The sequence below is a fragment of the Pogoniulus pusillus genome, chromosome 5 (genome assembly GCF_015220805.1).
Source record: "Pogoniulus pusillus isolate bPogPus1 chromosome 5, bPogPus1.pri, whole genome shotgun sequence".
Classification (NCBI taxonomy): domain Eukaryota; kingdom Metazoa; phylum Chordata; class Aves; order Piciformes; family Lybiidae; genus Pogoniulus; species Pogoniulus pusillus.
This window is the reverse complement of record NC_087268.1, coordinates 22,589,771-22,612,294: the sequence shown is the minus strand read 5'-3', so window position 1 is coordinate 22,612,294 and position 22,524 is coordinate 22,589,771. Positions and strand designations below refer to the sequence as shown.

Below are 22,524 nucleotides of genomic sequence, written 5' to 3'. Positions count from 1 at the left end.
GCAGCAAAGGTGGAATGATCAAGGACAAAAGAGCTGGCATGTGAAAAGGAGACATCCAACATCCAAATCATCAGAACTAGTTCAGGGATTACCAGGTAATTTTAAAAGTAGACTGGTGTAAATTTACATAATTTCCAGTAGCACATAATCAGGTGCTTCATCTGTCTGCTCCACCATTTGTGAACTGGCCTCCATAATGACAAGGTATATTATTCATCATTTTCTAAGAGTGTCATGAAATTTCAAGTTCAGTATAGATAAGCATCAGCATCCTTCAAATCCTTTTGTATCTCAAAACAGCTGCACCATCAGCAAAGACGGAGTTACAATCATGAAGTCTTAACTTCTGTTGTGGAATAGTGAAAAAGCCAACAGATATCCTTCAGCACCACTAGACTGACAAATAATGCAAGTTGGAAGGATGGAAGATAATTTGTCACTCCAGTTAAAGCAGCTAGCTGTCAATACAAGTAACTTGCCTCAGAATACTGGAAAAATGCACAATGAAAGCAGAGAAATTCTGAGCAACATTGGCTGATCAAGAAGAAAAACATCTTTTAAAACTATCATGAGGTATCAGTGCAAAAAAAGAAAGGCCACATACTTTTTCTTCATACTAACTCTTGAAAGTGTTGTAGGTAACTTGGTTTTGCTTTTCTGTGACCACCATTCTTATAATGAGCTACAAGAAGACAGGTTCCTCTCGTTTTACTCCAAGTAATGGGGAAGTATATACCTGAATATCTACTTACCATGCTAGAATGGACTGTGGCTTGCTCAATGTATCTCGCAATACCAGTGACAAATGCATTTCTGTCTTCAAAATTAGTATTGAAGTTCGGCTACAGAGAAAGCAAAATATAGAATTAAATCTCCAGTAAGGAAAAGAATTGGCACATACAGTGCAAATGTAAACATATTTTGGACTTAAGGATTTTTGATTGTTTTTTTTTTCAAGCACATTCACTTTTTCTTAACAGAAATGGGAAATACATTTTTTTTCTTACAATGACAAGATACCTGGTAAAGCAGAGATGATGGTGGGGGTTCAATGCATGGTTGCTGATCTGGCAATGGTAACTCTTCCAAGAGATCCACATTGGATAAGGCATCCTCCAGTGTCACTTGAGCAGTCATTTTGCACCTGGTTAAAAATACATACATATAGATATGTATACACACATAACTAACAACTTCTGTGTTATTACATATACAGAAAAAAAAAAGAGAAAACCATCAGGGAACTACTTATGCTGTGGGAAATGTGTAATATCCCTCCAACCATAATGGAAGGGCAACAGTCAAACTGAAACCTTAGATTTTCAGGACTAACATCCTTCTCCTTCCTCTCATGAGTTGAGAAATGTTTCTCTTGCCTCACTGCAGCATACCAGAAATAGACCAAAAGTAGAGAAATTGATGACCCCTGATGCTCAGTTCTGAGCTGATTTGTCTGCAAACCTTTATGCCCAGAAACTATTACCAGCCCAACTTCAGGAGACCTTCCCGTCAAAAATTGCCAACAGTCTCCAATGTTTCATGTCCCAGGACATCCAGATCTGCTTTCACCAGTCACTGACAGAGAGGCCCCAAACCCCTCCAAGGTCACAGCAATCTCTATATACCTCTGACTACTACCACAGTTTTGAGCTGTCATTTGGTTTCTGGGTCAAGGAACAGTAATGAGAAGAAATTTTAGGAAGAAAGCATGAAGTGAAACATCTCAATCAACCAATTGCGTACAATGATTTATTCAGTGTAGTAAACAATTCCTCATTTTTAAGGTAACACCTCTGCTGAAGCTGTCTCTTTGTCTATAGGGCTTCACAAGTCATTTTCCCTGACTTACGAGAGTAAAATATGGTGAATGGTGCCACATCCAGTGGGCAGCCAGTCACTAGTGGTGTCCCTCAGGGATCAGTGCCGGGCCCAGTCCTGTTTAATATCTTTATTAATGATCTGGACAAGAGGATTGAGTTCACCATTAGTAAGTTTACAGGCAACACCAAGTTGGGAGCAAGTGTGGATCTGTTAGAGGGTAGGAGGGCACTGCAGAGAGGATTGGACAGGTTGGATAGATGGGCACAGTCCAATGCCATGAGATTTAACAAGTCCAAGTGTCAGGTTCTGCACTTTGGCCACAACAACCCCTTGCAGCACTACACGCTGGGGACAGAGTGGTTGGAGAGCAGCCAGGCAGAGAGGGATCTGGAGGTACTGGTTGACTACCGACTAAACATGAGCCAGCAGTGTGCCCAGGTGGCCAAGAAGGACAACAGCAGCCTGGCCTGTATCAGGAATAGTGTGGACAGCAGGACCAGGGAGGTCATTCTGCCCCTGTACACAGCACTGGTCAGGCAACACCTTGAGTACTGTGTCCAGTTATGGGTGTCTCAATTTAAGAAGGATGCTGAGGTGCCTGAACATGTCCAAAGAAGAGCACCAAGGTTGGTGAGGGGGCTGGAGAACAAGCCCTACAAGGAGCAACTGAGGGAACTGGGTTCTTCAGCCTGGAGAAGAGGAGGCTCAGGGGAGACCTTATTGCTCTATACAACTACCTGGAGAGAGCTTGTAACCAGGTATGGGCTAGTCTTTCCTTCCAAGTACACAGTGACAGAACAAGGGGACACAGTCTCAAACTGTGAGACTAGGTTTAGGCTAGATGTTAGGAAGAAGTTCTTCACAGAAAGAGTCATTGGCTATGGGACTGGGTTGCCCCGGAAGGTGGTGGAGTCACCATCCCTGGAGGTGTTTAAAAGGAGACTGGATGAGGCACTTAGTGCCATGGTTTAGTTATTCAGAAGGTGTTAGGTGACAGGTTGGACTCAATGATCTCAAGGGTCTTTTGCAACCTGGTTAATTTTGTGAAATCGTGTACCTACTACCAAAGAAGCAGCTGAGCACTGCCCTTGGCTCTAACACAAGGCCAAGAACACCAAACATCCACACTCCACAGGAGCAGCCCCATGTCTGACACATATCATCCCCACATGCAGGAGAGGAATGAGCAGACTGTGCCACAGATCTGCTGAAAGCTCACCACAAGGGAGCTGGAATGGGCTGGCCATTCTACCGCTTGCTGCACTTTTAGTGGCCTAGCAGAAAAACCTCCTCACTTTCTCTTACCTAATCGTGGTTTCTTGGGAAAAAGCCCCAGAGGAACAGCATCTTTACCTTCAAGGAAGAGCATAGCTGACCAAAACCATTAACCCAAAACAAAGAGAAGGAAGCAGTGAGACACAATTAACTTTCTACCTTCAGAGACCAACCTTGTGTCTTGAGCCATTGCTGCACAGCAAACATACCACATATGGAGAGAGCTCAACAACAACTTTCAACAGTCACCACTGGAAATATCCAGGGGCCTCTTGTTTCTTGAAAGCCCTGCCCAAACTTTGCTTCAAGCCTGGCTGTGCATGCAAGTTTTTGTTAAAAAAAGCAAACAAACACCCAGTTTGTGACTCCTGCTGAAAAAAGAGGAAGGACTGGACTGACAGGAGTGCTGGCAGAAAAACCTACGCTGGGATGCTTGTCCAACACCTGACTACACCCAGCTCAAGTGCCATCAAAAGAACCACAGTTATTCTCCAATTATAGATGAGCTAAAAACATGAGGCATCCTCCCTTCAATAAATAAACAAATGTCCAAAAAAATTCCATATCGTGCAAAAGGCAGCCTGGTGAATGTGGGGAAGGCTGTGGACGTAGTCTACCTGGACTGCAGCAAAGCCTTTGACACTGTCTGCCACAACAAGCTCCTGGCAAAGATGGCAGCTCGTGGCTTGCACAGATTCACTCTGATATGGGTCAAGAACTGTCTGCAAGGCTGGGTCCAGAGAGAGGTGGTGAATGGTGCCACATCCAGTTAGCAGCCAGTCACTAGTGGTGTTCCTCAAGGATCAGTGCTGGGTCCAGTCCTGTTCAATATCTTTATTGATGACCTGAACGAGGGAATCAAGTCCAGCATCAGTAAGTTTGCAGATGACACCAAACTAGGAGCAGGTGTTGATCTCTTAGAAGGTAGGAGAGCCCTGCAGAGGGACCTGGACAGGCTGGATGGGTGGGCAGAGGCCAATGGGATGAGATTTAACAAGGCCAAGTGCAGGGTTCTACAAAACAACCCCAAGCAGTGCTACAAGCTGGGGACTGAGTGGCTGGAAAGCAGCCAGGAGGAAAGGGACCTGGGGGTACTGGTAGATAGTAGGCTGAAGATGAGCCAGCAGTGTGCCCAGGTGGCCAAGAGAGCCAATGGCATCCTGGCCTGCATCAGGAACAGTGTGGCCAGTAGGACAAGGGAGGTTATTCTTCCCCTGTACTCAGCACTGGTCAGGCCACACCTTGAGTACTGTGTCCAGTTTTGGGCTCCTCAATTCAAGAGAGATGTTGAGGTGCTGGAATGTGTCCAGAGATGGTTGACAAAGCTGGTGAGGGGCCTGGAACACAAACCTTATGAGGAGAGTCTGAGGGAGCTGGGGCTGTTTAGCCTAGAGAAGAAGAGGCTCAGGGGTGACCTCATTGCTGTCTACAACTACCTGATGAGAGGTTGTAGCCAGGTGTCTTCTGCCAGGCAACCAGCAATAGAACTAGGGGACACAGTCTCAAGTTGTGCCAGGGAAAGAATAGGCTGGATGTTGGGAGGAAGTTCTTGACAGAAAGAGTGATTTGCCATTGGAATGGGCTGCCCAGGGAGGTGGTGGAGGCACCATCTCTGGAGGTGTTCAAGAAAAGACTGGATGAGGCACTTAGTGCCATGGTCTAGTTGATTGGATAGGGCTGGGTGCTAGGTTGGACTGGATGACCTTGGAGGTCTCTTCCATCTGGGTTGATTCTATGGTCCCATGAGGAGGTCAGACATTCAACAGTGTTACCCCAGAGGAAATGGAAGTGAGCTGCCAAAACATCAGAGCATTTCAAGTAAATAGTATTTTCATTTTTGGTCTGACTATCTATAGGTCAAGCTTTAGCTAAAGCAGAAAACAACACAATGTTTTATATAAGTCAGTTTAACTGAAAGTCACCTTCCAGCTTGAAACTCTTCCTTCTGCTTTGGTAGAGAGACTAAGAAAGCACCTGGTTGTGCAGCTGCTCTGGCATGCACTGGTGGTGGAACTCAAGGGCCCATAGGCCTCTCCCCCACTGCACCACAGTACAGGCAATGGGCCACAAAGCACCAGCTACAAGCATGGACAGCAAGGGCACACTAGAAAAAAAAACAAACTTCACCTGTGATTCAAAGAAAAAAAATGTAGATCTTGTGAGAAATGGCTGCCCACTCTACACCAAAATCACTATTATCTAGCAACAAACGCAAGGATAGCAGCAACGCTCTCTCCCCAACACATACATCATCTTTCTCTTCCCAAAACATTTTTCGCTGATGACTCAGGCCCCTGCTGCAGGAGAGAGGCAGGCATTCACAAAAGCCAAGCTCTTGACTTGCATTTCCTCAGCACTACCAGAACACGTTCTGAAGATATGACCTTTAATCTCCACATGCGCTATTTGACAAAGGACATCTACATGCTCTTGGGCTCACTATCTGGAACTGCACAGGCGTTATGCTCCAGCAGCAGCTTTCCATGTTCATTAGACTACCTGTGTTGTTGTGGTCTCTATTTTTAATACTTTCAATGCTACTTTAAAGTAGAAACCCAAGCATAAGCCAAACTGAAATCCCAACTCACCTTGCTACCTAATAGCACTCATCTGAAGAATACCTGTTGGCAGGCCAGAGACACAGGGGCAGAAACAAAACTTCCTGCTGCTTTCTGGGTTGTGAAAAAGAATATAAGAAGGTGCATTTTTCCAAGACCCTCAGAATGATTTCCCAAAGACATATCAGCATTTTCTGAACGAGGATAATGTAAGTAATTAGGTGCAGACTGTTAAAAAAGCTCTTCTGCTTTAAAGTCATTTGCTGACAGCTCTGCTTGGTAATTTTGCCAAAGATATCCACATCTCTGGGGTTTCCCGGGCCAAGTTCAATGCTCCTGTTCAGCTTTTTACTCTTGTACCTAGCAAGATGGGAAAGAGGAAGAAACTCCTTCCTGCCCAGTTTTGGAATGCCTGCAATCATTACAAGTGCATGATTTGCACTTCCTTTCTGACCTCTCAGAAACAAGCAAGAGGAGGTTTGACAATGCCAGTGGTAAGAGGACATCCAGAGCTCAGCCACACTCACACCATTTTAATCTGGGAGACAACATCCTACAGCCAGGTGACATTGCTGCACAGTCCTTGCCAACTCCTCACCTGATGTGGAAGCTCTGGGACTGAGACAAAATACATTTTCATGAAGTTCAAGGGGTTTTTCCCCCCTCTTTTCTGCTTTGGCTGCTGCTAAGACCACTTCCAAAAGGCAATGGCTGTTTCTAATGTACAAAGAGAGAGAGCTGGCAAAACTATACTTTTTTTCCCCCTTAAGTGTCAGAAAAATAAACCTCACAAGACACAAAATTGGACAGATCTGCCCCTCTATGAGTCATTCACTCTGACTTCTCACAGTTGAAATTACTGGGCAGGAGAGCTAATACTTTAAGGAACAGATTAAAACACTGTAGTTATACAGATAATTACAGTTATACTAGTAAATTCACCCAATTACCTTCACAGTGAATTCCTGAAAATGCTGTATTCAGCTTTGTAGAAGCTCAGGTAGAAGATGTCTAAGAACTACTTCTGAAATAATCATCCTTTTTCCTGCCTTTGTATCTTGAATCATCATTACAGAACTGAAGTTAAAACACACTCCAAGGACACGTTTTCCTATATGTACACAATCTAATTAAAAATCATTAGTTATCTGACATCTTTCCTCTCTCTTCCTGAGAATCACACAGACCAGCAAGCTGTCTTGCGAAACTTTGGTGTTTGATGATCACACTCAGCTTTCCAAGCAGAAGACAGCACCATATGTGCTGATTCTCAGCTCCTTTTTCTCAATTTCAATGCAAAAACATCCCCATCTCCTTCACAATACATGCTTCAGCCTCAGAGTTCTATGCCCCACCATTTCCAAGGATCAGTGCTATCAGTCACAGGGTCTTACAGGGAAACTCTGGGCACGTATCTTAAATTAAGGTATTATTCTTTTTCTTTAGCTCTGAAGGAGATGAGCATAAGATAAGCCTGATCTGCTCAGAAAAGCTTGTGCTGCACAGAAGCTCACTCAGTTGCCTCCGTCACATTTCGTCCACACAAAAGACCAAACAACAAAAACATAAAAAGCACTGGAGTTTGAAGGTCCTTTAGCATCACCTACATTTTGATTTAACTTCAGAACTGTTTAATTACTGAAACATTCAGAGAGGTGATGTGCCAATCTTTTAAAAAGTCATCATTCTGTGCTGTTCTCAGCCATGTGACTGCACTCTAAGCAGTGCCCTGCTCACAACACTGCTTTAAGAGAAACACCGTTCCCATATGCCCATCATTACAGAACAATGTCAAAGTCTTTCCAAACGATCTGTATTCTTAACTTCAAGAATACCAGAAAACACCCATCGAGTATCTCTCAGCCTAGCTCTTTCAAGCATTTCAGTGTTCAAACTCCTTTGAAAAAAAAATATGAACAGGACTAACTTATGAGGAAAAGTTTTTTGGATAAACCCAGGAAAAATATTAGAAAAAATATTTTTTTAAAACCAAACCAGAAGGTAAGGACTGAGAAAGCAGAGAGTACAGAGCATTAACTTCATAATCACTGTGAGAGAAGACTGCTGTAACACTGTTCAACTCTAAAGCTCAAAGACAAAAATGGAAATAAAAAATTAAATCCCTAAATTCTAGAGTAAATTCCAAATTCTAGGGTAGTTAAAAAAAACTCCAAGTTTTTAAGATTTCTTCCAGTGACAATCAGGTCACATTATTTACCAAAGACAGGATCAAAGGACAACTCAGTCATATAATCTATAAATAGCTAAAAACAGGAAAATGATGCTTGATGATAGCAGATAGTTCTTATGTGTTCAGCAACAGTGCACACAACCCAGCAGACGTAACTTGTAGCTAGCAATCAAGTTAAAAAAAATTAAAATTAGTAAAGCAAATGAACGTAGGTAATTGTATGTTTCTTGAGACCTTGTTATAAATGCAGTTCCTCTTTGGCCCCTGTCACAATCATTTAGCCATGACTTCGCCAGAAACAGCCTCCAATAGCCTCAAGCATGCATACAGCTGAACTTTAGAAAGACACTGATGGCCAACATAAAAGGTGCAACCTCAAATAGCTGGGTTTGATGGCACCTGCTCACAGATCAAAGACAGAGCCCTTCCCAACAAAAGTTATCACATGGAATTGTATAGCTGTGTTAGACAAGATCAGGAGATGACGAGGATGCATGTCCCAGTTTAGGGCCACAAGCCACCCGAGACTAGAGGACAGAAACTATATTTACTCCTTTTGGTCAGCAAAAATTAAGATACTGCACACAGATTGGAGGTTTAAAAGGAGATTCTATCCACAGATGCATATATATGAAAGGCAATCAGGTAGAACAAATACATTCACAAACCAGGCCAAGTCTATCAGACTAAAACCTTCTAGAATCCTCCACCCCTTCCACCCACAGCAGCTCCCCTTCCCAAAACTACCACAGGATGGTATCACGGTATCACAAAATATTTTTCAAAAAGACAAAAAGCTATATTGAGTATCCTGAAAATACAGAGGAGAGCTAGAAGTTGTTTAATTACTTGCAAGTTGGCATTATACCCTGATCTGAGATTGTTAGGTGACCATTCTCACACAAAACCAACAGCCTAATTCAGCCCTTTGATTAAAACCTAGAAATAAATAAATTAGTATCAGAGAGGATCAAGCCACATCAAGAGCAGCTTTTCTTCAGAAGACACTGACACAAAATGTTACACAGGACACGTTATGTCACTGCTTGCTCTCCTTTGGGAAAAAAGGAGTAGCAATGCTAAACTTCCTTCAAATAAACAAAAATAATTAAACTTTAAATGCCATAGCTGACAGGCATTTTTTCCTTTGCATCAGTCAAAGATTTGGCACCCTGGGAACACCTGAGCAGCCTCATCTTGAAATCTTTAAGGATTTATCCTTACACAACCAGCAGAGTGGTAAACCAGCAGTCTTCCCATTAGAAACATGGTGGGTTGCAGGAGGTAACACAATGACAATTTCCAAGTGTTCTCTGTATTCTGGTTAGACCAGGTGGTGCACACAACTGCATCTTTTGCTACCACATACTCATCTTGTGCCCCAGAATGTAAAGTCCCATGGAAAAGAGCTGATGGCATGGCGAAGAAAAGATCTTAGGAGTGAGCTGGCAATGCCATGAAGAGGCAGGCTCTCCCCAGTATCAATTTCATGCATGAAGGTGCAGCAGCCAATCTTACTGCACTGAGCACTCAAGTCGATAAGGCAAGCAAAGGCTCATCTCACTTAGGTAACAGCTCAGATGCTTGTGGACCACAAATTCCTTTATCATAAACCTTCAATAAAAAGAACCAAGTAAACTATGAAAAAGAATTTTTTTTCAGCTTAATTTCAGGTAAATTACTAGAATGTCCCCATTAGCTCATGAGTGAAAGAATATCTTTGCTCAGCTGTGTTCAGCTGGGTCCTCAAGCTGCCCTGAGATGAAGAACTGCACTAAGTTAGTAGTGGTAGATAAAGATGAGACAGAATAAATTTCCTCCACTCATTCATCTCAAAATTTTGCATAAACTCTGAAAATGGGCGCTGAAAAATTACACACCTGATCTGTTTCTGAATGAATCACCAGCTGTTCCCACAGCAGTAACAGCAGAGTAAACCTCTCTTGAGGTCCCATTCTCTTCAGAACAGCCCACCTACCATGGCTTTCTGCTTTGACAGACTCCTTCTCTCCCTGCTCTATACACATACACACCTGCCTCCAGCTGCCCTTGTGTCAGGCAGGTGGGAAAAGACAAACAGGCCAAGAGTAGAGCCATGCTGAATCTCGGGATGAGAAGACTCAGAGATGCAGCAACACTGACTGTAATTAATGAAAAGCAACAGAGTGCAACAGAAAATCTGGAGTGCAAGTGCTTTTCATGGAACAAAGCACAAAACAAACTCACCTTTCAGATGCAAAAGGGAGGGCTGAGCATTGAAATTATCATAAACTTCTTATTTTTACAAGCCATAGAAGTTAGACCATAGAGAGCCATTTGTTTCACCATTCTTGCACACCAGTATCTGAAGCACACACCTCAACAGAACCAAAATTAACAACTCCTCCAATGTTTATCTTTTCAGCCATTCAACCACAAACTCCAAGAAAAATCAAAGTTTAAAAGCAGCAAGAATACATTCAAAACGCAGACAGTTACACTGCAAACAGCCTAGAAGAGTTAAGGAAAAGCATATCCCATGGCTACCACAACTGTAGCCAGATTATGCAGAAGAAAAATTAGAGAGGCTAAGGCCCAGCTAGAACTTAGGCTGCCACCTCTGTGAAGGATAATAAAAAGCACTTTTATAAATTTATCAATGCTAAAAAGAAGGGCAAGAAGAGCCTCCACTCCTTCCTGGACCAGGAGGGGAACATTATAATTGATGACAAGTAAAAGGCTGAGGTCCTGAATGCCTTCTTCGCCTCAGTTTTCAACAGTAAGGAGGGAGGAGTTCAGGGCAAATTGCCTCTTGAACTGGGGGATGGGGTCAGGGAGCAGTGTGTTGCCCTGGAAATTCATGAGGAATTAGTTCAGGACCTGCTGAGCCACCTGGACACCCACAAGCCCATGGGACCAGATGGGATCGATCCCAGGATGCTGAGAGAGCTGGCAGCTGAGCTGGCCAAGCCACTCTCCATCATTTTCCAGCAGTCCTGGCTCACCGGAGAGGTCCCAGGAGACTGGAAAATGGCCAACGTGGTCCCCATCCACAAGAAGGGTCAGATGGAGGAACCTGGGAACTACAGACCTGTCAGCCTGACCTCAGTGCCAGGGAAACTGATGGAGCAGGTTATCTTGGGGGTGATAAGAGCACACCTGAGGGATAGCAAAGGGCTCAGGTCCAGCCAACATGGGTTTAGGAAGGGCAGATCCTGCCTTTCTAACCTGATCTCCTTCTATGATCAGGTGAGCCGCTTGGTGGATGTGGGGAGGCCTGTGGATGTGGTCTATCTGGACTTCAGCAAGGCCTTTGACACTGTCCCCCACAGCAAACTGCTGGCTAAGCTGTCAGCCCATGGCTTGGATGGCAACACTCTGTGCTGGGTTAGGAACTGGCTGGAGGGCCGGACCCAGAGAGTGGTGGTGAATGGAGCCACATCCAGCTGGTGGCTGTCACTAGTGGTGTCTCTCAGGGATCTGTGCTGGGCCCCATCCTCTTTAACATCTTCATAGATGATCTGGATGAGGGCATGGAGTCAGTCATCAGCAAGTTTGCAGATGACACTAAGCTGGGGGCAGATGTGGCTGGGTTGGAGGGCAGAAGGGCTCTGCAGCAGGACCTTGACCGCCTGGACAGATGGGCAGAGTCCAATGGGATGAGGTTCAATAGCTCCAAGTGCAGGGTGCTGCACTTTGGCTACAACAACCCCATGCAGAGATACAGGCTGGAGTCAGAGTGGCTGGAGAGCAGCCAAACAGAAAGGGATCTGGGGGTGCTGACTGATACCCACCTGAGCATGAGCCAGCAGTGTGCCCAGGTGGCCAAGAGAGCCAGTGGCATCCTGGCCTGCATGAGGAATGGTGTGGCCAGCAGGAGCAGGGAGGTCATTCTGCCCCTGTACTCTGCACTGGTTAGACCACACCTTGAGTACTGTGTTCAGTTCTGGGCCCCCCAGTTTAGGAGGGACATTGAGATGCTTGAGCGTGTCCAGAGAAGGGCGACGAGGCTGGTGAGAGGCCTTGAGCATAGCCCTACGAGGAGAGGCTGAGGGAGCTGGGATTGTTTAGCCTGGAGAAGAGGAGGCTCAGGGGTGACCTTATTGCTGTCTACAACTACCTGAGGGGTGGTTGTGGTCAGGGGGAGGTTGTTCTCTCCTCTCAGGTAGCCAGCGCCAGAACAAGAGGACACAGCCTCAGGCTGCGTCAGGGGAAATTTAGGCTCGAGGTGAGGAGAAAGTTCTTCACTGAGAGAGTCATTGGACACTGGAATGGGCTGCCCGGGGAGGTGGTGGAGTCACCGTCCCTGGAGCTGTTCAAGGCAGGATTGGACGTGGCACTTGGTGCCATGGTCTAGCCTTGAGCTCTGTGGTAAAGGGTTGGACTTGGTGATCTATGAGGTCTCTTCCAACCTTGGTGATACTGTGAAAATTCAGACTGCTCAGGAGGAGAGGCTGGGCCCCATGGTCACAAAGGGCTAGATCAGCAATTCTGAGCTGCAGCTGGCAGCCAGGGCCTGCACACGACCCTGAGCTGGGATCAGCAAAGCCTGACCTGCTAAAAGCACAGTTTCTCTCTTTTTCTCCACTGCAGGAGAAGTTACCACAGTGTTCAGCAGCATGCTGGTGCAATTGCAGAAATTGAGCAGAAAAGATGCTGCAGCACACTCCATCTCCTGCTGCTGCACACAACAGGCTGTAGTTACACCTGCTACAATTTTAAGTATATCAACAAGATGTACACCAATGATAGTGTGAGAATAAAGCCCAAGAAAGAAGTGATTTATAATGTTCAGGGAATTGGTTTTGGATTATGCTCTACATAACCCAAAAAGGTCTCCAACACTGACATTTTTAAGTGGAAAAATAATTTCATATCTGGAAAAAGTGGAAAAAGATTGTGCTGAAGAGTGAGATAATTAAGGCAGAGTTTAAACAACTAACACAGAATTGCTTGACTATAGACATGTTAGAATAGTATTTTATGGCTTTGAAGACGAGAACACTGTTTCATCTGACTGAAAACAGGTGTTGGGAAGGGATGCCCTGTGCCTTTTTGCAGTCCACTGAACACATTTTTTATTTTGCCTTTAAATACATGCATTTGATCTCCAAGGGCCTGTACATGTTTCCAAGCTCAAAATAAGACAAAGAAGTCTGTCTTCACTTTAAACCACACTTCCTTTGACATTGCCTCTCTTCTTTCATAAGTCTGCAAAAGTATCTTTGAGTCGTAATGAAAACAAATTATCAAGCCTAGCACAGATACAGATTACAATTGCTGTGCAACCCATTAATTGAAATATGTATCCACATGAGTTGTTTTGTCCTTTTAAAATAGGAATAAATAAATAAAGCAAAGCTTACCCTACTTTAAAGGACAGGATACCATGATGAAATTCTATGCACAACAGTTAAAGCAGAAGCATATCATCCAAAAATGTGCACAGGAGAATAGATAAAAAATAGAGACAAATTTTAGAAGATGACTGAGTAACCTGAACTGGGATCTACAGGACCAGCATCAGTGAACTCCATGAGAACTAATGACAACATTCCCATAGGAATAGGCTTGGTCTGCAGAGCAGCAGAAGTTTTATCCCTATAGCAACAACATTTTCAGGATTCTTCTGTTACGTCATGTCATCCTTCTATACTATTGGCTGGCAAAACATCAACTACATATTTTTTCTATGATGAAAATTTGGCTCAATACTCTGTGCAGGGCTCCTAATAAAGTTCAATTTTAAGACTGATCACAAAAGGCCCTTGCAAAGCAAAAACCTAACAAAAGGAACAGGTTTTCTCTTATAAGAACAGCACAGAGATTACTATAACAATTTCTTTCACACCTCCAAGATCTCTCTCAAACATGCCCTTTTAGTTAAATTTTCTTTAAAACTTCAAAAGCCTCAGCTATTCAACTGCATACCTATCAACTGAGATCCAGCAGAAGAGATCTTTACAGAACGTCAGCTAACGTGCTCTGTCAGAACACAGCAACGCACTGAGAATCTTCTCTGTTTGAATGCTTTTTTTTCTGTGCTCTGGACAGCACAAGCAACACTTTTGCCAAGGGGATCAGCATAAGATGTTCCTTTTGGGACTGGAGCGCCTCTTAGTTCCTAAGCAACAGATTTGCATTAGCTGAAGGAGCAGAGAAAAATGCTTTTCACATCATTTACTGGCCTGCCTGATTAAAGACAGAAAAAAGCAAACAGGAGTTGACAGTCCTTTGTGCAGCATTTGACATACTGTTAAACTTTCAAAAGTGCATCTGCAATTAGAATTTAAAAAGGCTCAATAGATGCAAAAGATGAAACAAAAATTCTGGCACTGAATTATCCCATCCCAGCACCAGAGCAAGTCCCAGAAGAATGGCTACATAATGGAAACTATACATTTAATTAGACTACTCCCGCTTTGCCCTGCTGTTGGAAGGTTGCAAGGCAGGAAACAGGCTTCCAAGAGCAGAAACATTTGAGAAAAAAATGCAAGGCTAAAGTGCAGAATTTTTTTGTTTGCTTGAAAATCTCAACTTCCCAAACTTCTGTATTCCCAACCTCTTGTATTCGGTCACATGTGAATTTTTCATGCGACCTTCTTCATTAATGTAGCCTACCCTGCCACCTGGCCAGCTTCTTTCTGTCCCCTGCAAACATCACAAGCAATCCCCATCTCTTTACACAAGCAACACCTACCGTGCAACCAAGGTTCAAGTGTTTAGTGTCTTATCACCTCAAAAAATGAATCCTGAACAGTATTAAGTACTTTAGTAAAGGTTAACCTGGGGCAAGCGCCATTAGAGCAACCTAAAAGCCACACTTCTATGAGTCTGTAACATTCCTCTCTCACACAAGACAACCAAGATCAGGAAGACACCCCTACTAACGACAGTGTCACAGAGATGAAACGGCTCCCTGACACATCAGCACTCAGATGACAATCAAGAACGACTGTCAAGTAACTATAGGTATTCCCTTCCAATGTCCTATGTGAATTCAAACTCTTTTCCAATGACTCTCTGCTGTCATCACAACAGGTTATGAATGGGAACTCTCAGGCTCTTTGGACAAAACCTACACTGGGAACAGTGAGCCATGGCAGGACAGAAGCACCTTTCTTGACGCCTGCTATCAGGTGCAGGTCTACTAGCATCAGTAAGAAAACTCTCCCACAGTTAAAGAGCACTGTGTAACCTAAGCACTCCTATACCATAGCACAAGGCTGGAATCACTAGCATGTTAGCATCAGAGTGGCTTTATCTTCTCCTGCTGTGCTAACAGCCAGTAGTAGCACCTGGATGAGCACATACTAACTCTACAGCAGCAGCACCTGAGCAGACAATGCAGCAAATAATCACCCTGTATTTTAATAGGCACCTGGGCATCTGCAGTATAGATCCACATCTTGAAGTTTGGAGGACAGATGCAACTTCCTGATAAGATGTAGGGGAAAGTTCTATCGCCCAGGCAAGACTCTCAAGCACAGTGTAAGGCACACACTTTGAAAAATTCTGCTCATCCTCACTTGATTTGAGAATCCAGCACAATGATGCAGGAGAAGACTAACCCTGTAGAGTTTACTTTAAAGGCATCCCATGTATGTGAGCAAGGAAGTAAAAGATTAAACTGTTGTCTCATTTTAAGTTAGGTGTGCTGAAACCTGTTTTGCTACACTCGCCTCTGCCCTTTAATACTCCCTGATACTATACCTTTGAGTTGCATCACCTGTAACTTATATTTGTTTCTTGACTAACTCATTCCCCTTCTCTTTCTCATGTTCTTTTCCTCTCACGCAGTTCATGCCTCCCCTCCCTGTTGTTTCATCTTCTTGTTTAGTTGCTTTTGCCATTTTGCTGTGCTGCTACTGTTATCTTCTGCAGCTGTCCTCAATGCATATTTGTCTCACTTCTGTTTCTGATTCTTCCTGCTGCTGCATGGGCGTGTTAGGAACCAAAGCTGCCTGGCATTGCTTTGGGCAAGGCTCAATTTCACCACGGAAGCTAAGTACTGAAGCATAGTGCTTATGCCATGTCCAGCAGTTATGAAAACCTCTCATTTCTTAGCAAAGATAAGATTCCCAGTGTAAGAATTCTGCAAAGAATGAGGAGAGCAGCAAGAGTAATAATCACCTCAGAAAATGTGGAAAGCAAGTGCACAAGGAGTTAGTCTAGGTCTACTACTCAGTCACAGCACCTTTCATCCTGTATGAGAGCTACTGTCACAGACTGCTTACGCCCAGTCAACATGGCTTTGGTTGGTTGCCCCTTGTATTTGGTGTGGAGGGACTGTTGTTTAGTCAAAAAAAGCATACCCATGTGTATATCCCAAAAGGAGCAATGGATAGTGAGCTGAGCACCAGCCTGTAGCAGTACAGGTGAGGAAAATGCGCCACAAAGATCCAGAGAAAGCTAAGTCTGTAGTCTTCAGACTTCAATTTATGCAACAAAATAACTCCTCAGCCTTAGGAAAACTGCTTACTTAGGTGTAGGAGTTCTTCAACTGTACTTTTATTTCACAAGACTAAGAAGAAACAAGGAAGAAAATGTTATTTTCTCAGGGGAGGATAGCACTCTCATCCTGAATCTAATTCCAGACACAGTTACTTCGGGATCAGCCTTACTGCTTCTCAATGGAGCCTGCCTGGCACCGGTCCCTGCCTGCAGAGGTGTTGCCAACCTCGGCACCACTGAGGACAACCCCCCTCCCCTGGCAGGTGCAGCCCCCTGAGCCCCCTTCCACAGCAACTCTGTGTTATGTGTCCAGCTCCATTGTACAGCACATACCCCAATGGCATGTCAGGCATTAATTATATCCAGTGGGCTTTTTCAATGCAAGCCTGCAGCTGAAATTCTGGCTTCAGCATTGCATCGTTTTAAGTTAAAAAACAAAGAAGAGCTTCAGTGAAAAAGACTCTTTAAAACAGAAACTCTGTCCTGTCATTCCCACTGCTTCTAACTGGAGGTACAATACAGCTCTCACGTAAGAAAAAAAGTACATATAATTACAGTGATTTATCTGAAAAATAAGTTGGAAGATATTTTAGGCAGATTTGTATTATTCAAACTTAAAAACAGCTTTTCTTATAAAAGAATAATGTCACGTTTTTCAAAAATCACAGTATTTAAAAAACAGCCACCACCAAAAAAAACACCAAAACCCACACACATATAAAACTCAGGCTTCAGAAACTGTTAAAAAAATAAATTACCACTATATGTATTTTGAGAGGGAGAACTGGACAAGAAAATAGTCACACATTTTACATTCTTTTTTTACATTTAGGACTTGCTACACGACAGAGCGTTAGGAGAAAACAGAAATAAGCAAATAACTGCTTTTAGTTTCTTAAGCTTTCTTTTTCCACTAAAAGAGCTCATTATCTGTAATACTTCATATTTCTATTTTTATACATGAAAATATGCAGTTTCAGTGAAAATTCATCAAAAGCTTTGATTCTGGTATCACTTGATATGCATCCACATCTATCTTGAACAGTGCATCATGACACTTTACTTGAACTTTACACTCAGAATGTATAATTCAGTGCACTCTTGCTATCACTTGATAAGTGAAGCCACTTCAAATAATTAGAGCTATACTGAAAGAAGAATATAAATGAAGTCTGGGACTAGGCCTACAGGACTTTCATTTCCTGCCAATAAAGTGTTCATGTCTCTATGAAAATGGAAGCATCTTAAAGTGCCACAGAGCAGTACCAGATTTTTGCCTAAACCCCAGAAACAAAACTCTTGTACAGCTGTAGTGTGTAAAATAGGCATCTCCAAAAGCTCCTTTACCAGTTACACAGCTGGAATCACTACTCAGCATGTCTACTCTTGAGGCTCGTGTCCTAACATGAAACAATAGAACTGTGTTTTAAATAGTAGTGGTTCTTTAAAAAAAAAAGTGCCCTTTTTTTTTCTTTTACATAATACTGTATTAATTCCTAATACCACTGAGACTCAAGTCTGCTAAACGTTTGTGGAGTGTTTTCTAGTAAGTGTAAGCCTATGCGCTACCCAAAGTCTTACGATGCCTTTTGGTGGTAGAAAGAAGAATGGCATTTCAGCAATTCCTGGCTTTAAAAGGTTGCTCATTCTACTACCTTCCAACCAAGATTCCTGAAAAGCAGACCTGCAGAAAACAGTTCTGTGAGAGACTTGCTGAGGCACCTCGCTAAGCTTAAAAGCATCTCCCAACATTCAGCCCAAGTGCACAGAAAACATGCAATTAATTTAACTCCAGGAGTAAACACTTTGTAAAGCAGGAGCATTCACAAACCAGCGAAAGGACGGCACCACACTCTACTGCCCTGGCATTTACCTCTAATGAAAGCAAGAGCAGAAGTGTCAGTTGCTCACATGTTACCCAATCACTTGAAATAAGAAAAGCTCTATTCAAGTCAGTAGGTTGAACTTCCCCTCTCATGAAGGACATCCACTTTAAGCTGTGCCCATACCAGAGCACCTGTTGTGGCAACAGACACACAGAACCACAGAGCAACCACTCAGATGAAGGCCCATAATGCCTCCCTGAGCTCAGTACCTCACCAGGCCATGAGGCTCATGACTCATTAGGGTCCTTGCCACCAGAAGCAGAGGTCTGCCAGAAGATCTGGGGAAGGGATACGGCATCAAGGCATGAGTGTTGCTTCCAGCTACCCCTGGGGAAGAGATCACCACCTTTCTTCCAGGAATGCTCGGAGAATTTGGCTTCCTCCTAAACACACCCAACTCTGCTGTCCACAGCTTCAAATCATATCTCCCACAATGGACTTCCTCCAGAAAGGCGATACAGCTATAAATTCACTTTCTGTCCTGATGGTGGTCAGCCTGAAGAGAGGGAGGTTTCTACTCAGGTGGCAAACGCTTGACAATTATTTGTGCCATACCCATTTTTACCATAACCCTACTTCTTGTAGTTAGAAGTCTGAGACTGCTACTTTTCCCAAGTAACACTGAACAGTTTGAAGAAAGGACTTTTTTCCACAACACATACATTTATAAACGCATGCATGTTTATATACGTAAGTGTAAACAGTACACACTGACAGAGAAAATGTTTTAAGTTCTACAATGAAAAAAAAGCTTTAAGGATTTTTGCCTGCATGTTTACAAGAGCCAAGCAGCCACCCAAAAGACAAGTTAGATTTTTGATGCCAAGAGATGGAAAGATTATCTGCTGGTTTGCACCTCAGCCTTCCTGTAACAAGTTTCATCAAAGCATCACATGTTAATTTTACCACTAGAAAAGTAGGTGATATGCATGAACGGAAAGATACTTAAAGCAAGGAAATCAAGATACACAGTGAGTTATCCGTATTACATAGCAAAGTGCACTTCCAAGCCCTACAAAAGTATCAGCTTCTAAGAGCAGATGTATAGCAGAAAAAGAATCCTAAACTGATGTCTGTAGCTTAAGTACTAAGTTCCCAGTAAGTTTTTTGTAGATATGCAGTAAGATTTTATAATGCTGAAGCATCCGTACATCTTACTGCATCCAATCTGTACCCAAAGCCAGGACAAACAAAGGCGGCTTTCACATACTATGTATTCAAATAGCAATGTCACCAAAACTATCAGGATGCCCTACAAGCGTAAGGTCTGTCAGTGAGAGTCCACTTGTAACAAAGTATACATCCTAAATATCAATAGTTTCCAAATATGTTATAGTTGCTTTTCCCTCTCTGCCAGATCTGAGAGCATATCCGAATGGAAGATGAGGCCTGTTCCAAATTGCATGGAAGGATCCACCCAAACCACTTCACTGGCCATTCATGCTTGGGTTGTGTCAAGCTCCTGGAGCATCCCTACATAAACAAGCACTTAAACTGTTTTAAGAATAATTGCTTACTAAACTGGGAAGTGCCTTAGTAACTACAGCTATTTAAACACACATAAACAATTAAAATTCAGACAAACTTCTATTATAGAACATGTAGGTGGAGCAGACATCTGGTAATTATTTGAAGTCTGTATAGGGGAGTAAGAGAATCTGTGGGTTCAAAATCATGGACCAATTTCCACATAAGGCTACATGAAGAAACAAGAATTTTGTTAATTAATGCTTCAAATATGACAGATACATCACTAAAGGACTACCATCTTTTGCAGGTTGTGCAGTCAGAAGGTAAGAACTGAAAAGCTTAGATTGTTTGAGAAATATTTCCTTTCTAAATAACTTAGGCAACTATAATATCTAGTTAGAAATTTTAAGTTAACACTGCTAAATACACTCCAAACAGCACTCCAAACAGCATGACCACCAAGAGGAACTGACCCAAGGTCTGTAGACAAAACTCACCAAGTCTCACTCATCTTCAACAGAGTGACTGGGGAGATTGTGGAATTTTCTAAGATTCTCAGAGGTTTATTTTTTAAATAAATAAAGCTTAGCAATATGAAACCTACAAAGTACAATTAAAAAATTGCAATCATATTGCCCTTACAAAAAACAAGCAAACAAAGAAACAAAAAACCCAGTAAAATCTCAGCTGCTGCTTGCACTTCTTAGAGAACAAGCCAAACAAGCTTTGACAACACTGAGACTAAGCATTCCTGCTGTACAGGCTGCTTATGAATTCCCTCTTCTCCTTCCTGGCAGCTAGAGAGACACTGGCTGTCTACACTGGTCAGACTTCACAGACCAGTTGCCTGGCAATGATTAAAGAGCCTTACTTTACATCAGATGATGTAAAAAAAAATGAAGAGGTAAAAGCAGAACTTAAAATAGAGTCGAGAACCAGAACACTTCAGTAAGGAACAGCAGCCCATTTTATGACATACAGCTCAGACAGATCACTGAATAGTATTACAACAGCACTAGAAGCTCCACTTTGAAAAACCTGCAAACCAGCAATGCTGCACGAGTACATTTTCCAAGGGTTTGTTATACTAAAGCTATGGCAAATAAGTAACTGGAATGCAATAAGGACTGGAGTCACCCATTAGCCCAAGTTCTCCCTTTCCCACAGTTTACAGCAAAGGGCAGCAGGACCTTCTAATTAAGAAGTTCCTCCAGACAGTCTTCTTCCTGCTGAGTGCTCTCCAGGCACCACTTGAGGCAGACTGGCAACATTCAAAAAAACAATTTCTTCCTTACAGCCTCCCTGGCACAACCAATTATTTACATGTCTAAATGCTACTCAAACCTGTCATCAAACAGCACAGGAAGAAAAATCAAACCAACAAGCACCTACTGAAAGTCAAAGCAAATTAGCAGAGTTGCTAAAGAGCTACAGCAATATTCACACAGATGATGTGTATATATCTTTATCTCTTCGTTTGTCAGAGACAGGTAGGAGAGGGACAGGATACCAGACCATACCTAGAGAAGTTTTCTGCTTATATTAATACTTTCAGTACATCATATAGTTATTTTGGCTGGATGAAAATCAACTTCTTTAAGAGGAAGCTGCTCTATGTCCTTAGACCCTAGATTATCTCCTTTACCTGCAGTGCAGGGCAAACTTTCATAGAGCTTTTTACTTCTATTTTTTTGCATAATCCGACCACTCCAGCGTTCCAGACACACGGGCTACCCATGAGAGAGAACAATTCAGACCCCGCACACAGGAGAGGAGACTAAAACTGGCTCTTAGGTAAGGACCCCTGAGGCATCCTCCACTCGCAGAGCCCGCCGGAGGGTGCGGTCACCTGCCCGTTGCCTGTTTGCTGCCCACAGCCGCCCTGCAGCGCCCGTCCGCCGGCCTCTTTCCGTCCGCCGCCCCGACACTACAGCGCCTCCGAGGCGACGCCCAGCACCTCGGTGCCTGGCACCGTCAAAGACCCCGAGCCGGCACCTCCAAGCCAGCAGCCCCAGCGAGGTCCGTTGCCCCCGCAACGGGGCAGGCCCGACTCGGTGGGCCGCAGCCTGTTGCCATGGGGTTACTCCAGGGGGGGACCAAAACCTGAGCGAGGATACCGACAGATCACTAGCGAGAGGGACGCAGAAAGGGTGCGGAGCCGCCCGGTGCCTCAGATAAAGCGTCTATAAACGCAAGAGAGTGAAAACGCACCCAAGCGGCGGAGTCGCCGCCGGGACGGCCCCTACCCCACAGACAGGCCGCTCCCGGGCCCGGGAAACCGCTGCTCACCCGCTCGCCGCCGGCTCCTCGGAACGGCGCTGCCTGGCAGCGGGAAGTGTCTGTCTGTCTGCCCGCCCGCCCGCCTGCCTGGGGACTCCGCTAGACTCGGCTCGGCCGGCTCGCCGCCGAGGGTCGCGTCGGCCCGGCGGCTCCGCTCCTGGGGCCGCGCCTGGCGGGGAGTTTCCTGTGTGAGTCACTTCAACCGGGAGCTGCGCAGGGAAACACCCTTCCTGCTGCTCCAGCTCCTCCTCCTCCCGCCTCATCCCAAACCTGCCGCCCCTCCCTCCGCCCGGCAATCTCCGGCTCCAGCTCCTCCTCCTCCCGGGGAGCCGGGAGCCGTCCCGGGGCTGCCGCGGAAGGCGGAGCTGCGCGCTCGGCCGCCACGAATGAGCCGTCTCCTTGGTTTTAATGAAAACACAGGGAAATCTGCATGTAAGAAGACAAATCTACATATGAGACGACCGTACCTCAACCCTACTGGCGTACAAATCAGCGATATGTGATTCGAAGCATACCCGGCGTACTCGTCAGAACCTCCCGTAGGGAACTCTACGGCTCGGGGGCTCCGCGGTCTGCATTTGTTTTCTTTCTCTTTATGGGTTTGGCAGGG

The 22,524-nt window shown here is 44.2% G+C and overlaps 1 protein-coding gene across 2 annotated transcripts in view; it reads right to left on the bottom strand.

The window, feature by feature from the left end:
- Positions 1 to 22,142, bottom strand: part of CYFIP1 (cytoplasmic FMR1 interacting protein 1) — an 81,429-nt gene extending 59,287 nt beyond the window's left edge. For both annotated transcript variants that reach the window (XM_064143501.1, XM_064143500.1), the window contains exons 1-3: positions 21,924 to 22,142; positions 1,021 to 1,144; positions 753 to 842 (exon numbers count right to left, since the gene is read on the bottom strand). In XM_064143501.1, coding sequence (XP_063999571.1) covers positions 753 to 842; positions 1,021 to 1,137 — 207 coding nt within the window. In that variant the 5' untranslated portion in view covers positions 1,138 to 1,144; positions 21,924 to 22,142. The remainder of the gene's footprint in view (positions 1 to 752; positions 843 to 1,020; positions 1,145 to 21,923) is intronic.
- Between the last annotated feature and the right edge of the window lie 382 nt (positions 22,143 to 22,524).